The 17,144-nt window shown below is 42.1% G+C and overlaps 1 protein-coding gene across 1 annotated transcript in view; it reads right to left on the bottom strand.

Moving 5' to 3' along the window:
* Window positions 1-2,430: 2,430 nt before the first annotated feature.
* znf408 (zinc finger protein 408) overlaps window positions 2,431-17,144 on the bottom strand; it is a 28,719-nt gene continuing 14,005 nt past the window's right edge. Inside the window, exons 8-9 of the mRNA XM_079243099.1 lie at window positions 9,226-9,459; window positions 2,431-3,208 (exon numbers count right to left, since the gene is read on the bottom strand). Of these exons, the coding sequence (XP_079099225.1) occupies window positions 2,625-3,208; window positions 9,226-9,459 (818 nt within the window). The 3' untranslated portion in view covers window positions 2,431-2,624. The remainder of the gene's footprint in view (window positions 3,209-9,225; window positions 9,460-17,144) is intronic.

Below are 17,144 nucleotides of genomic sequence, written 5' to 3'. Positions count from 1 at the left end.
ACAAGCTGCGTGGGAGAAACCATCCTGTCAGGACTGCCCTTTGCCTTTGTCATTGTTGTCTTGTTGTTGGGTTTAATTTGGGGCTAAAAACAGACAAACCAAAGGAGAGAAGTGACAAAAGGAAAAGGATGAAGGTGGACATCATCAGGAGTGGTGACTCTGTGCTGCTCTGCTGATAAACAAGACGATGTTGAGCAGAAATCGGATCTATTCCAGATTTATTTCTAGTCTTGATTTCTCAACATCCTCCATTTATTTTCCACTTCTCTCATCCAGTAGATCCTTCATCCTGATTCACTTCCCTAACCCCTCCATCCATCTTTATCCTCCCTCGCTCATCCATCCTTTCCCTCACCAGTTCATCCATTATCACCCTCTCTTCCATCCATCCTTATTCTCTCACTTTCATTAATCCTTTCATCATCCTTACATCCTCATTCATTCTGCTCCCTTCATCCAGGCATCATCTTCACTCCACATGTTCATCCACACTTCCTCTCTCTGGTCATCCTTCCATCATCCATCCATCAATCATGTCTCTCAGCAATTTATTCATCCTAACCCTCCGTCATCTTTCGTTTATTCAGCCTTTTCTCCTCTCCTCATCACTTTTCATCCATCCAACCATCCTTTCTCTTCAATCTTTCCTTCTTTTCTCCGTCCATCCATCCATAGAGAACCTTCAAATCGATCCATACCTTCAACAAACCAGTAAACTTGCTCCTTCCTGGCGAATTCCTGCCTTATTAAACAGTTTGAGCTAGGACTGGACGATGAATCGGATTTTAATCTCAACTACGATCTGGGTTTCCAATGATCAACAAAAGAACAATAAAAGGCTCCTGCTGTCTTCAGCTGCTAATCGAGCGTCTCTGGCGTTGCAGCGCTGTGCTGTAAACTCCTCCCACAGCCGCTTTGCTTTCATTCAGACACTGTTGCCAACTTGGAGACTTTCTCTCTAAATCTGGAGACTTTTTTTGTTAAAAGCGACAAATCTAGCAGCTTTTACTGGAGTTATTAGAGACTTTTCTGGTGTTTTGGCGACTGACTTGGAGGCACATATTGTTCTGCAGTTACTGTAAGGAAGGAGCAGCGGGAGCCTCTCCCGTCCTAAAGCACTCCCAGGCGGCCAGTCTCAGTCGGCTCCGGCTGCAGGTCAATGTAGAATAACTGCAGTAGGTTGTGGAAGTTCACCTAAACATAGTTTATACCATTGTCAGTGAAAACTGGCTGCATTATTTTCCTATACATAGTTCGGCCAGATAAACACTGTAACATCCCTCCGTTACGGGGCGTTACCATAGCAACGCGTTAACCAGCTGGTTCAGATCAGCCGTCTTTTAACAGGTGAATGAGAGAAACGCGCTGCAGCCTGACAGCGGTTGTTTGGTATAAAACGTACATCCAGGCCAACGTAAAATAGTTCCTATATAAGCGGTAAAAGCGGATTAAACAACTCGGAACCGTCCATTAGACGGTTATAATGTACGACACGGAGTCTAGAACACCACGACGCGCAGCTTTGTTTATAAATAAGTGTGTTAAATAATCAAGATTTCAATTTCAGTCTAAATAATCCTGATTATAATTTTTGTCATAATCGAGCAGCCGTAGTTTGAGCATAAAATCATGAGATGGAAAATACTTTAGCTCCAGAGAGAAACTGTAAAATAAAATAAAAAGAAAAACAGTCCTAAAGTTAGAGTTGCGGGTCAGACAGAGAAAATGCATCTAAACAAGCCGTTGTTTCTGGACAAAACACCAGTCCAGACCAGAAACATCTTTTGTCATCACAATCCCGACCGAGAGCGAACTCGGCGCTCTAGTTTCGGTTTACAAAAACCTGTCACCGCCAGCGCATGTTGGGTCCAATTGTGCCTCATTTTCAGGAGATTTTCTGCCATTTTTATAACTGTCAGAGTCCACAAGCATGAGCCAAAGACAGGGATAAAATTTAAAGGACAGCAGCCCTTTTTCAGCTAAATTCAGTCTGCAGAGGAAGACGTGGACGCGCGGACTTCATTTTCATTTTAAACCTGCAGGTAATTGTAATTATTCTGGCTGTGCCACTTTTACATCTTTATGTAGGAGCGAACAGATTAGATTTAATCGTTTTCTGTGTTGGGGTGGGGGGGGGGGGGCAAATTATCCTCGTATTAACTCACACAGCCAGCTTTTCGTTTGGCTGTTCAGCCGTTTTATTTATTCATTTTTAACCCGAGGGAATAACCGGCTAAATGTGGAAGATGAGATATTTTCAAAGCAATTTCACTGTAACCTGACAGCGCGAGTGTTTTGCATCAACAGTAAATGTCAGAGTCGGATGTCATGCAGCTGCTCAGAAGCAAACTGCCCATTCATGGTTTATAGGAAACACACATAAGCAGAAAATACATCTTTTTTTTTCTTTTTTTAATCTAAAATACCACTTTTCCCTTTAGTTGTTGGTATTTCTCTACATTGCTTTATTCACAAATAGCAGCTAATCACCTCTAATTAGTTCACATCTGCTCCGTGGAGCTCGCTGAGAGGTAATCAAACACTAATGAATGGAGGAAAGTGTAGATGAGGTGAGGTGGAGAGGCTGGGCTCACTGGAAAACGTTTTCTGGTGATGGTTTCGGGTTAGACGGTGTTTATCTCCACGGTCTGAGCCACAGAGCAGAGCCCGCTCCCCTCATCCTGAAGGATCAGCAGCTCTCCCACCGCCTGCTCCCCCTGGACCACAATGCACTGCTCCGCTCCTTCAGATATCACCACCTCCACCAGCTCCGGCTCCATCCCCGAGGACAGCGAGCCGTCCGTGGTGAGGAGCAGAGGGGCGGAGGTCGGGGCAGACAGGTCATCTGTGTGGACGTACAAGACGGTGTGCTGGACGCCGTCGCCCGAAGCTTCTCCTTCTCCGACAGTCAAAGTTTCAGCTGTTTTCTCCTCTACTTTTCCTCGTCCTCCTCTCCGCCTCACTTCACCTCCCTCCTGAAGGGGGAGGTTCTTCCTGGGTCTGCCTCTGGCTGGCTTCGAGTGACCGCAGCCTGAAGCCACCAACTCCTCCTGGCCATGATCTCTTCCCGCCTCCGCCTTGTGCTGAGCCTGATGCCTGAGCAGACTTTGTCTCACGCTGAAGGAGGCGCCGCAGTCGCAGCTGTACGGTTTCTCCTTCAGGTGGGCTGACCGCATGTGCCTCCTCAGTTTGGTGGCCAACGTGTAGCCTGAAAGAGGAAGAGTAAAAATCAGTAAAAGGATTCTGTATTTGATGAAGAGGCTGTGAAATGAACGTTAACAGAAAGAGATTCATCTTTGGAATTACACGTTTTACTTTTATTAATGTGAATGCCCATGGGGGCATGGGCCCATTATTCCGCCAAACTTTGCAGCGCTACTCCTCCTGCGCCGTTCAGGTCACTTCAATCATTCATATCTCAAACCTTGCAGCTCCTTCGGGAGATGTGTGCCACAACTTTTGTCGTTTCAAATCTTTGTAGTTTTTGAGATATTTAGCATTTTGTAAAAAATTAATTCAGCCTTGTGATTGGATGAAAGTCCTTTCAACCAAATGCGTTTTGGACCCTGCAAAAATTCAGCACAGCGATTGGTCGGTTTTTGCATAATGAGCCGAAAACTGCTTCAGCAGGGTTTCGGAGTTCTGCACCGGTTTGAAGTGTCCGGTTCATCAGTTTCCCGTCCCCATTGTCTTTCCTGCAAAATGTTTGAAATGCTACTCCCCCTACACCGTTTGTCTCACTTCAACCGTTCTAGTATCAAACTCTTCAGTCCATTCAGAAGATATGTTCTACAACTTTTGGTCTTTGTAACATTTCAACTTTTCAAGTTATTCAAGTTTTGTATGTATTCAAATCTGTTCCTGTGATTGGACGAAATGGAATTCAGCTCAGTGATTGGTCCATTTTCTGCACCGGTACACAGGTACGTATTGGTATACAAGGCAACTGTTCAAGTCCTATATACAATTTCTGCCATGATGGTATGTCAGTTGTTGCACACAGAGTGTAATGTACTCGTCCATCAAAAAGCTTCTGCTTCAATTGCAAACTATGTCGTTAAAGTATGAGCAGTCTGCACATGTGAGATAACGTCTGTGCAATGTTGGTCTTGAAAAGTTGAACACTTAATACAAAGTATTTTATGTTAAGCAAAAAAATAAACTAAAATAATAATAAAATAAAAATAAAATAAATAAGAAGTTATAGTTCAATTTTAAATTGTTAAAATGCTTCAAATAAAACAAAGTTGTCTTTCCTGCAAAATGTTTGAAATGGTATTCCTCACACACCTTTTGTCTCACTTCAACCATTCAAACGTCAAATTCAGGAGATATGTGCTATGACTTTTGGTCCTTGTAACATTTAAACTTTAAGTTATTCAAGTTTTTGTTAATTCTTAAAATCCGTTCCTGTGATTGGAAAAAGCAGAAAATACACCTCAGCGATTGGTTAATTTTCTGCACAGGTACACAGGTACGCCTTGGTATACAAGGAACGGGTTCAAATCTAGTTTTGAACATTGTACACTGTGATGGTATGTCAGATAAGAAATTTGGCTTTGGCTTTGACTGCGAACTGTACAGTTCAAGTGTGAGCTGTTAGATGTAAGATATGTCCTGTGTAATTAACACAAAGGGTTGGTTCAAGGTAAAAGAAAAAGAAAAAAAACTGCAGAAATGACAGTAAAATATTACAGTTTTGTTGTTAAAATGCTTCAAATGAAACAACATTGCTCACGTTGAACAATAAAGTATTTAACTGATTACACATGCAGTGCTAAATGGTTTTCTGCAACGATTAATGTAGTTTAACTACTGACTTCAGAATTTTAGTTGCATTTACAAACTATTTAAAATAATTTTTAGCTTCTTGACAGCAGTTCAACCTTCCACATCTTTTGGCAATTCTGCTAATTACACACTGGTGGCAAAGGCAATCCCATAGCAATGACAAAAAATATTAGCGCTCCTGCCAGGGTGTGGAGAAGAACTATAATGGCAGAGTGGTAAAATGAAATGCCTTTCATTCAGAAGGTTGCAAGTTCAAATCCAGGTGGTGGATATTCATAAATCATATCAGATGGTTGTATTTCTCCTAATGCTGATCTATATCAAATAGATCTTGTGTGCTACTTCACACATTTAAATCTTCAGCTCTTTTGCCGATTCCACACTGCAGGACGTGTAAAAAAAAAACAACAAAAAAAAAACAAAACATTCCCATTCTAATGATAAAAAATTTTGATGATTCTGCCACAATGCAGTGGAGAGCTGTGGCAGTGTAGTGGTTAAAGAAATGGGCTCTTGTTCAGATCGTGATGCATTACCATAATAAATTAAGTTGGACAGTTTTGCTGCGTCTCCAAATGATTATGCAATTTGCATATTAATCATTCAGCATAAAAGGGCATTCACATTTGCTCTTCTGCAAGAAGAGCGTTTTTCTAGTTTATTAATGGTGTCGTATAAAAGAGCAAAATGTGGATGAAAGAAGCTGATTTTGGGAATGTTGGCGTTTTGTAACAGCAGTGAAGCAAATTAACAAAAAACGCTTCAACATCTTCAAGATGAGAAGAATGAACCTGTCAGTCAAAACATCTGACATTCTGGTCCAGCTGGTAGCAGGAGTACGCCAACCCACAGTGTAACACCAACCCACAGTGTGACGCCAACCCACAGTGTAACACCAACCCACAGTGTGACGCCAACCCACAGTGTGACACCAACCCACAGTGTGACGCCAACCCACAGTGTAACACCAACACACAGTGTGACGCCAACCCACAGTGTAACACCAACCCACAGTGTAACACCAACCCACAGTGTGACGCCAACCCACAGTGTGACGCCAACCCACAGTGTGACGCCAACCCACAGTGTGACGCCAACCCACAGTGTGACGCCAACCCACAGTGTGACGCCAACCCACAGTGTAACGCCAACACACAGTGTGACGCCAACCCACAGTGTGACGCCAACCCACAGTGTGACGCCAACCCACAGTGTGACGCCAACCCACAGTGTGACGCCAACACACAGTGCGACGCCAACACACAGTGCGACGCCAACACACAGTGCGACGCCAACACACAGTGCGACGCCAACCCACAGTGCGACGCCAACCCACAGTGCGACGCCAACCCACAGTGCGACGCCAACCCACAGTGCGACGCCAACCCACAGTGCGACGCCAACCCACAGTGCGACACCAACCCAGTGTGACGCCAACACACAGTGCGACGCCAACCCACAGTGCGACGCCAACCCACAGTGCGACGCCAACCCACAGTGCGACGCCAACCCACAGTGCGACGCCAACCCACAGTGCGACGCCAACCCACAGTGCGACGCCAACCCACAGTGTGACGCCAACCCACAGTGTAACACCAACCCACAGTGTGACACCAACCCACAGTATACTGGTAACCCACAGTGTGACGCCAACCCACAGTGTGACGCCAACTCAGTGTACTGTTAACCCACAGTGTGACGCCAATCCACAGTGTACTGTTAACCCACAGTGTGACGCCAATCCACAGTGTACTGTTAACCCACAGTGTGACCCCAGACCACAGTGTGACCCCAGACCACAGTGTGACCCCAGACCACAGTGTAATGCCAACGATGAGTTAAAGTTGAAGTAGCTGATGATGAAGATAATGAAAAAGACAATGATGAAGACGATGATGAGCCACTCTGAATACAACTTGGCTGCTTCTGGCCACACCCCTTTCAGGCAGCGAGATGAATGCTTGTCATTACGCTCACCACCTCGGGGTCCCAGTCATTCTGCTTGTGTTGCATCAGGACAAGGAATTTATAGATAACTGCATGTTAAGTTTCCTGACCAAATGATTTTTCCAGATCTTTCACAGCAGAAACACAGAAAGAGAATCAGCAAATAAAGCTTAAAGATAAATTATCTGATATATAAAATGAATAAAAACATGATGAAAGCTGGAAATAAAGTGTGAAAAGACTCAGCAGGAGTCATTAGAGCAGAACTTATAACGTCTGGACACGTGAAGAAAGGCAGAAAATCTGTCTGATAAGTCAAAGTCGACACGGTTCATTTCAATTTTACACTGCAGGAGCTCCTGAATATAAATACACCCAACAGCATCCGACCAACGTCATCCCAAGGCTTTAATATCTTCTTAGTTCATTATAATTCAGCTGTTTGTATAAAGTGTAATGAGAACTCAGGTCATAGGCATCATCTTTAATTTTATTGACTTCAGTTAATTTTATTCTGAAATGACAAGCTGTGGTATGAAAGTCCGAAGACTTCTGGTCTGAGCAGTCTTTAATGTTTAAAAAATAAACAAAACACCTCTGATGTATTAAAACATAAATCAACCGGACAGTTAATATGTCCAGTCCAGATATTTCCACCTTTATTTGTGGGTGTTTGCGCCTGTAAGGCGTGATGAAGGATGAAATCCCTCTATCAGCTGTCTTCCACTTGATCAGTATGGACACGACTGAACTAAGGAAGTTTTTACTTCAATACTCCATAAAAAGAACATATTTAATATTTAATATTTATTTAATATATTGTTTAATTTAATATTAACTATAATATTTACAAAATGACGTCAGATTTAAAGTCAATTATCTATCTGGTCAGGTTATCGAAATGTTGGTGTTTTTTGCTCGAATGTCATACCTTTGCCACCCTCATACTTCCACGTGTCCATGCCTCTTTTAAAGTGCCATGGTTCTGTTAATTTGTCCCCTAGTGGGCAGTGTTGAGTTCAGCGTTGACACCCGTGTTAGCCGTAATACACAACTGTAAAGTTGCTTACTACCATCCAAAACGCTAAAAGAATAATACCACCAATGTTTCCACTGAACAACTGAGGCTTAAGCCTGTTACATACTCCACGAGAAGCGAGAACTTTTTTCTTGTTCTCGAGGCTCCGAGAAGAAAATGACGTCATTTTGTTCTCGCGGACGTGTTTGAGGACAGTTCTTGACACAGCGGGCTGGCAGAACTTTTTTCTTGCGGAGCTGCGAGAAGTATCGTGTGATTGGTCGGACATTGGAGGTGGGCGTGGTTAACGCGGAGAAAGCATGAAGCGGAGTTGCTGCTTCCATGTGTTTGCTGTTGCTGGCAAAAAGGATTGTTTTGATAAAACAGCTGATCGAGGTGGTGAGAAAGTACCAACATTTTTATATGTGGCAATAAAACACTCGGATCCAGCCGCGTGCACAACCTGCCCTGCCGCGGACGAAGCTGCTCGTTAAATATGAAACTAGAAACTCGGACAGCGGAAACCTCCACCAAGCACAATGTTTAAGAATCCTTTTAAAACATTCCTGGATCCAAACGGTGATCCTGATCACCACCAGAATTTAATCAGTTCTTCATTTTTACATTTGCAACAACTCTTGAAATATTTATAAAATCCCTCCGTAACCTTTTAAGTTATCTTAAGCAAAAAGACGCCGGGGAAAACAACCTCCTCGGCGGAGGTAACAACCGGGTTCATTGCACGTAACTGCGAAAAAGTGTTTCCATTACACTTTTACGATACTTTTCTCAAAATGTAGCATTTTGATTAGCGCTTTTTAATTGCGATATTTAGTTTTTCTATGTGTAATGGAAACACACCTTATGTTTCCTGAACAAATTCAACGAAAAGTCCCAGAAATCCGGAAATGCTTATTCACAAACCAACCAATCACAAGGGACCACTTAGTCGTAACCGTGTTGCAAACCGGGGTGCACATAGATGCTGTGTGAGTATAAATGGAGGATAAAAGGGTAAGCTGGGAGTCCAACCACTGCTCCTATTATAAGAAGTAAGCAGAGGAGGAATGGACAACTGATTAGGATGCCTCTATGTTTCCTGTCTTTGGAGGATTTTCTCTAGACCCCTGAGAAAAACAAAGGATACGTTGGAGAGATTTTATATCCCTCCTGGACTGGGAAAGTCTTGGGCTATGTTAAGCTTGGACAAACTTTCCTAGAAGGAGCTGGAGCAGGTCACTGGAGCGAGGGATGTCTGGATTTATCACCTGAACGTACTGTGCTCATTTGATCTTGGGAAAGTGGAAAGAGGGGAAGATATGGAGCATCATAGGTCTATACAAAGAATCCTTGACTGGTTTGGTGCCACAACCCCAGTGATAATGGAGTTGGTCTATGAAGAGGAGAAACCATTTGGCCACAAATTGGATCCGTATCCCTACTTTTACATTTTGGTCCAATATTTTCACCTTTTCCGCAGACGAAGCAGTGATGGGGTCTCTCTCCAGTGTGTAGTCTCTCATGGGACTTCAGGCTGTGGGGGTCCCTCAGCGACTTCCCACAGTGGCTGCAGAGAAAGCCCCCTCCGGTGTGGGAGAACATATGCCGACGGAGATCTGTTTTCTGGGAGAAACCTTGGTTGCACTCGGGGCAGGAAAACGGCTTCTCGCCGCTGTGAATTCTCAAATGGCACTCCAAGTTCCCTGAGATGAAGAGACAGAGATTGTTCATTTTAAATGGAGGAAGAGGAGGTAGGCAGGATGAATATTCATCTGTCCAATAATGTGTGAAGATTAAACTCTCAACAGTAAATTAATGCTGTCACTTTGATGGATGAGAGCATGGATTGCAGGAATTGATCACAGCTGGATTCATCTTCTCAGCAGACGGAAAACAACAGTGACCCGGCCTCTTTTCCACAATAACTGAGTCGAATGAACTCGCCTATAAATTTACAATTAAAGTAAGACGTTAAGAGGACAGTAGTGGTCTCAGTCTGTTGGAAAATGAGTACACTGCAGATAAACGTGTGAATTGGAAAAATAAGACCATTAAAATCAGAAATATGATAAAAAAAAGCAACATTTTAGCTCCTCATATCGATACGGCTCCAAAGTATCGATATGGCCATCCCTAAGATTAAGTCCGTAAACGAGGCAAGGCAAGTTTATTTGTATAGCACCTTTCATGTACAAGACAAGTCAAAATGCTTTACATGAAACATTAAAAGCATTACAGAAAAGAACCATAAAAGAAAATACAAATAGCAAAATCACAATAAAATCATAAATTATATGAAAATAATTAAAAGCAGAACTCAAAGAAAGTTACTGTGCAAATGTTCTGCAGGCGCATGAGAAAAGAAATGTTTTTAACCTGGATGTAAAAGTTTCTACATTTGGTGAAAGTTTCATCTCCACTGGCAGATTATTCCACTTGTTTTCAGCATAACAGCTAAACGCTGCTTCTCCATGTTTAGTCTGGACTCTGGTCTGGACTCTGGTCTAGACTCTGGTCTAGACTCTGGTCTGGACTAGTTGACCAGAGTCTTTGGATGTCAGAGCTCTGCTTGGTTTATATTCTTTGAACATATCACAGATGTTTTCTGGTCCTAAACCATTCTGGGAATTGTAAACAATCAGCAGGGTTTTGAAATCCATCCTGTGATTGACTGGAAACCAGTGTAAAGATTTTAAAACTGGTGTGATGTGTTCAGACTTCTTAGTTCTAGTTAAAGCTCCAGCAGCAGCATCTGGATGAGCTGCAGATGTTTAATGCTCCTTTTAGGAAGTCCTGTTAAAAGACCGTTACAGTAATTCAGTCTGATGGAGATGAATGCATGGATGAGTTTATCCTGATCTTTCTGGGAGACTAAACTTTGAATTCTGTTGATGTTTCTCAGTTGGTATAAAGCTTCTTATTGAAGATTTTATGTGGCTGCTGAAAGTCAGATCTCAGTCCATCAACACTCCAAGGTTACAGACTTGATTGGTGGTTTTGAGAGCCAAAGTCTCCAGGTGTTTACCAACGCTGACCCTCTTCTCTTTGCTACCAAACAGAATAATCTCAGTTTTGTCTTCATTAAATTGAAGGAAATTCTCTCTCATCCCAGGTGTTTACTTGCTCCAAACACTGGCACAGGAAGTCTATTGGACTCTGGTCATCTGGTGACAAAGACACATAAAGATGCGTGTCATCTGCATGACTGTGATAATTGATGTTAAAGTTCTGTATTATTTGACCCAACGGGAGCATATACAAGTTAAACAGAAGAGGTCCAAGGACTGACCCCTGAGGTACTCCACAGGTCACGCCCACTCGCTCAGATTCATAGCTGTCCATTGTAACAAAATAACTCCGGCCTTCTAAATAAGACCTGAACCAGTTAAGGACCAATCCAGAAAGTTCAACCCAGTTTTCCAGCCTGTCCAACAGAATTATGTGATCTACAGTATCAAATGCAGCGCTAAGATCCAGCAGAACCAGGACTGACACTTGACCAGAATCCATATTCAACCTAATACCATTTAAGACTTTGACCAGAGCCGTTTCAGTGCTGTGATGAGGTCGAAAGCTGGACTGGAATTTATCAAGATTTCCACTTTCATTTAAGAAGTCATTAAGCTGATTGAACACAACTTTCTCAATTATCTTGGATATAAAAGAGAGGTTAGAGACAGGTCTATAGCTGGTTAGAGACAGGTCTGTAGCTAGTTAGAGACAGGTCTATAGCTGGTTAGAGACAGGTCTATAGCTGGTTAGAGATAGGTCTATAGCTGGTTAGAGACAGGTCTGTAGCTGGTTAGAGACAGGTCTATAGCTGGTTAGAGACAGGTCTATAGCTGGTTAGAGACAGGTCTATAGCTGGTTAGAGACAGGTCTGTAGCTAGTTAGAGACAGGTCTGTAGCTGGTTAGAGACAGGTCTGTAGCTGGTTAGAGACAGGTCTATAGCTGGTTAGAGACAGGTCTATAGCTGGTTAGAGACAGGTCTATAGCTGGTTAGAGACAGGTCTATAGCTGGTTAGAGATAGGTCTATAGCTGGTTAGAGACAGGTCTATAGCTGGTTAGAGACAGGTCTGTAGCTGGTTAGAGACAGGTCTGTAGCTGGTTAGAGACAGGTCTGTAGCTGGTTAGAGATAGGTCTGTAGCTAGTTAGAGATAGGTCTATAGCTGGTTAGAGATAGGTCTATAGCTGGTTAGAGATAGGTCTATAGCTGGTTAGAGACAGGTCTATAGCTGGTTAGAGACAGGTCTATAGCTGGTTAGAGATAGGTCTATAGCTGGTTAGAGATAGGTCTATAGCTGGTTAGAGACAGGTCTATAGCTGGTTAGAGACAGGTCTATAGCTGGTTAATGATAGGTCTATAGCTGGTTAGAGACAGGTCTATAGCTGGTTAGAGACAGGTCTATAGCTGGTTAGAGATAGGTCTATAGCTGGTTAGAGACAGGTCTATAGCTGGTTAGAGACAGATCTGTAGCTGGTTAGAGACAGGTCTGTAGCTGGTTAGAGACAGGTCTGTAGCTGGTTAGAGATAGGTCTGTAGCTAGTTAGAGATAGGTCTATAGCTGGTTAGAGATAGGTCTATAGCTGGTTAGAGACAGGTCTATAGCTGGTTAGAGACAGGTCTATAGCTGGTTAGAGATAGGTCTATAGCTGTTAGAGATAGGTCTATAGCTGGTTAGAGATAGATCTATAGCTGGTTAGAGACAGGTCTATAGCTGGTTAGAGACAGGTCTATAGCTGGTTAGAGATAGGTCTATAGCTGGTTAGAGACAGGTCTATAGCTGGTTAGAGACAGGTCTGTAGCTGGTTAGAGACAGGTCTGTAGCTGGTTAGAGACAGGTCTGTAGCTGGTTAGAGATAGGTCTGTAGCTAGTTAGAGATAGGTCTGTAGCTGGTTAGAGATAGGTCTATAGCTGGTTAGAGATAGGTCTATAGCTGGTTAGAGACAGGTCTATAGCTGGTTAGAGACAGGTCTATAGCTGGTTAGAGATAGGTCTATAGCTGGTTAGAGATAGGTCTATAGCTGGTTAGAGACAGGTCTATAGCTGGTTAGAGACAGGTCTATAGCTGGTTAATGATAGGTCTATAGCTGGTTAGAGACAGGTCTATAGCTGGTTAGAGACAGGTCTATAGCTGGTTAGAGATAGGTCTATAGCTGGTTAGAGATAGGTCTATAGCTGGTTAGAGACAGGTCTATAGCTGGTTAGAGACAGATCTGTAGCTGGTTAGAGACAGGTCTGTAGCTGGTTAGAGACAGGTCTGTAGCTGGTTAGAGATAGGTCTGTAGCTAGTTAGAGATAGGTCTATAGCTGGTTAGAGATAGGTCTATAGCTGGTTAGAGATAGGTCTATAGCTGGTTAGAGACAGGTCTATAGCTGGTTAGAGACAGGTCTATAGCTGGTTAGAGATAGGTCTATAGCTGTTAGAGATAGGTCTATAGCTGGTTAGAGATAGATCTATAGCTGGTTAGAGATAGGTCTATAGTTGGTTAGAGATAGGTCTATAGCTGGTTAGAGACAGGTCTATAGCTGGTTAGAGACAGGTCTATAGCTGGTTAATGATAGGTCTATAGCTGGTTAGAGACAGGTCTATAGCTGGTTAGAGACAGGTCTATAGCTGGTTAGAGATAGGTCTATAGCTGGTTAGAGATAGGTCTATAGCTGGTTAGAGACAGGTCTATAGCTGGTTAGAGACAGATCTATAGCTGGTTAGAGACAGGTCTATAGCTGGTTAGAGATAGGTCTATAGCTGGTTAGAGATAGGTCTATAGCTAGTTAGATAGGTCTATACTTGTTCATTACAGAGGCATCTATAGTTCTTTTCTTTAGGCATGGCTAAATAGAGGATTACCTGATGCCAGCAGGCATCTGCCAAGCTCGCACCAACAATAGTATCTAAAATGGAAAGTCAGCAAAGTCTTGGGTTAGGAACATTAAAAGCAGTAATTCCTGATCCTGTTTAAAGATGCACGAACCAAATAATCCACGCACATCCATACGCACCTGCGCACACATTTAAAATTCACCAAACAAACTATTCTTACATCTTTCCTAGTCTTTGTCTGTGTGCTGCTTCCTGTCTTTTGTTGTAAATACTGATTTTACTGTATGCCTTTTTAATATTTTAAGCATTTTTTAAAAACTCAATACTGTTTTGTCTGTTTTGATTTGGAAAGTGTGAAACTAAGCGAGGCATTTACTTTGTACAATTTTATGAAGCAATGTTTTATGTATATGTTCCTGTTACATAAACCTGTAATTAAATAAAAATAAGAGCTAAATGCTGCATAATTTATTAACATCGGTAACTTCTGTGGCATCCACAGCTAAAAAATAACTGGAACATTTTTTATCTGGAGTGTGTATTTGTGATTTTACATTTAATAAGTTTGTTTCTGTTAAAACTCTGCTCTGTTTCCTTGTTAATGTGCTTAATTTGAGCTGATATGAGATCAGCAAGTTTAGAGTTTCGGTGTCACGCCTGCAGCGTCTGGCGGCACAGAAGAGTGCTCATTTCATAAAACTTCATTTAATTTCCTGATTTTTTACACCATTAGTGTTTGGTTCAGTGGCTAATATCACATTATTCTGCGATGTAACTCAGAAATTTTATTTCTGCTTTGCTTGAACTGCAATGTATCATGAAGTGTGTAAAAATGGAGTCTATTAGGACCAATAAAGGCTTAGAGAAGTGAGAAAAGATGAAAAAAAGTTTAAGGTTATAATACAATAGAATAAAGAAAAAGCCTGCTTCACTGCCCGCGATTGTGTTCAGTGATGGTGGATTATTTTATTTTAAAGGCAATTATATATGCAGACAGCACTGCATCCATATTTTAATTATTTTCTCTTCTTTCATTTATACTTTCAGTCAATATGGCCGTCTAGAGAAACAAAAGTGCTGCCCAACCCAGGGCTACCTCAAAACCTTTAGAGAGCACGTTATGTATTAGATTTATTTCTTTAGGTAAGGCAATGTAATTGCAAGGAGGTGAAAAAGTAGTCACAAAAGATGAAATTTATTTCCAGCAGCTGTAAAATAAATGCTGAGCAAAACTGTTGTCACAACTTTTCAGGAGGAGACAAAACACGAAGCTTTTATTTCTAAAGTGATTTACTTTATTTACTTCTATTGATGTGTTATGTTATTCTCTGTGACCATGACACAACATGAAAATGACTCATCCTCCTCGATTATCAAGCATCCATGGAGACACAAAAAGTTTTATTGAACACAAACGCAGCACAGGAGGCTAAAAGGAGTTACAGCGAATCCTATGAGTTTTACCACAACCATCATCACCTACACACGCACTCAAATTTGCATATTTTCCCAAAGCAGACATAAACATTTATGTTTTTTATTATTATTGTTTATTTTTTTATATATCCTTCAATTGTCTTATATTATTATAGTCTTTATCTCTTTGGTATTTTTTAATTTATATTTTACTGGATTATTTTGTTTTTTTTAAATATACTTACACCTGTCAATAAATTTAGGCATTTAGGGTATCTAGAGTCCATCTGACTGTTGACTCGGTTGAGTTAGTGGGGTACAACCATAGACTTTATATAAAAAGATGGGCGGAGCCTCCATGACGTCAACCGTAGGTTTCTGAAGAGCTGAATTGAAGCTCGGCGGGCGGTTCCTACCATCGCCATGTTGGCAGGGGCATGCGTGTCGTCTTGCCTGGAAAATACAAATATGGGCAAAGAGGTGGAGCTGAGAGGGGGGTTGTGAGCGTCATGGTGGATGATTGACATCAAGCGAACTCCGAGCTTTCTGTAGCTAAGAGCTAACCGAGCTAACCTGGAGATAACAGGAGCTAACCAGCTAGCGGAGGTAAGCAGGCTAAAGCTAAGTCATGCTGTTAACCGGCTAAAAACCGCTGTTGTTCTACGTTCTTCTGGCTTGAAGCAGGAGATTGGGTACCAGTCAATCGAAAGGACACACCCCTAAATATGCCGAACTTCGAGATTAAATTATTTTTAAACGGGCAAATTACAAAGGAAATTCCCTCCCCCTACAGTTGTCATGAAGGTAAACCTGACCTATTAGACCTAAAATGGATTTTTGTACCAGGCTGTAAACATGTTTATTTCTGCTGTAAACATGTTTATTCCTGCTGTAAACATGTTTATTCCTGCTGTGAAGTTGGTCTTTTTAACATGGGAGTCTATGGGGATTTGCTCTATTTTGCAGCCCCTAGTGGATGAAGGGGGAACTGCAGTTTTATGCAATTCTGCATAGGCTTCACTTTTAACCGCCGGAGGCTCCGTCCATCTTTCATATAAGGTCTATAGGTATAACACTGGTCTGAACCAAAACTGGGGTTCTCAAACAAATCAGACCTTTTAAAGCAGCATCCCACTCTCAACCAGAGGCGGCGCTGTTAATGAATCAAATTCCCTCCGTTGATCCAAATCAGCATTCATCTGTACTACGACTGGGCGATATGACAATATATGTCGTTTGGATGATATAAAATGTCTGTCGTTTCATACCAGGCTCTATCGTTTACGCCACCATAAGCTGCTTTACTGCAATATTTATGGCATGCACGCTATGATACATAAACATTGAGGAAGACGGAAGCAGACGTGTTTCAGAGCAGGATAATTCACTAGAAGATGAGCAGCCAACCCAAACTGATGAGCTTGTTCCTAAAAGAGGGAAATTTCTGTGGCATGGATGCGGTTTGGATTTAAAAATACGGGCGTGGAACCGACAACAGACTAGCTCACAGTCCCAACAACAGACTCCGACACAACTAACTCATTTTATCACCTGCGCAGGAATCAGGATAAAGAATACAGAATAAAGAATAGAGACAACGAGTAAAAGCAGCAAAAGCAGCAAAAGCAGCGTCAAGTGGAGGTAAAAGGTCAGAATAAACTCCAGACCAAACGCTGCAGCAGGTATTTACCTGTGGAACGTCATACGGCCATAGTTCCCCCAGATGGAAAGAGATCACTGCTGCTGTTGCCTAGCAACATCTGATACATAACTGATGACTGACACAACATCACTCAGTTTTATATGGTTATGGGAATATAAAATGAGCGATATCGGGATATGAGGTTTTGGTCGTTTCGCCCAGTCCATATTTGTACTTTCAAAGTAGCTCACATCAAGTCTACTTTCCAAACAAACGGACATCGATTTGGATCGAAAGGCTGGCATTAAAGCAACTGTGTGATGCTTCATATCATTAGGGAGGAAAATCCCTGAGGAATGTTTCCAACACTTTGTTCGACCTGTGACACCAAGAATGAAGACAGTACTAAAGGGAAAAGGGTGATCCAACCAGATGGTGATAAGGTAACCCTAATAAAATACCCAGGTAGTGTATTTCTAAGCTGCAAATTTGATGTTGCTA

The sequence above is a fragment of the Telmatherina bonti genome (genome assembly GCF_933228915.1).
Source record: "Telmatherina bonti genome assembly, chromosome: 1".
In the NCBI taxonomy this organism is placed as follows: Eukaryota; Metazoa; Chordata; class Actinopteri; order Atheriniformes; family Telmatherinidae; genus Telmatherina; species Telmatherina bonti.
Note: the sequence above shows the minus strand (reverse complement) of the source record. Positions and strands in the feature narration are given on the sequence as shown.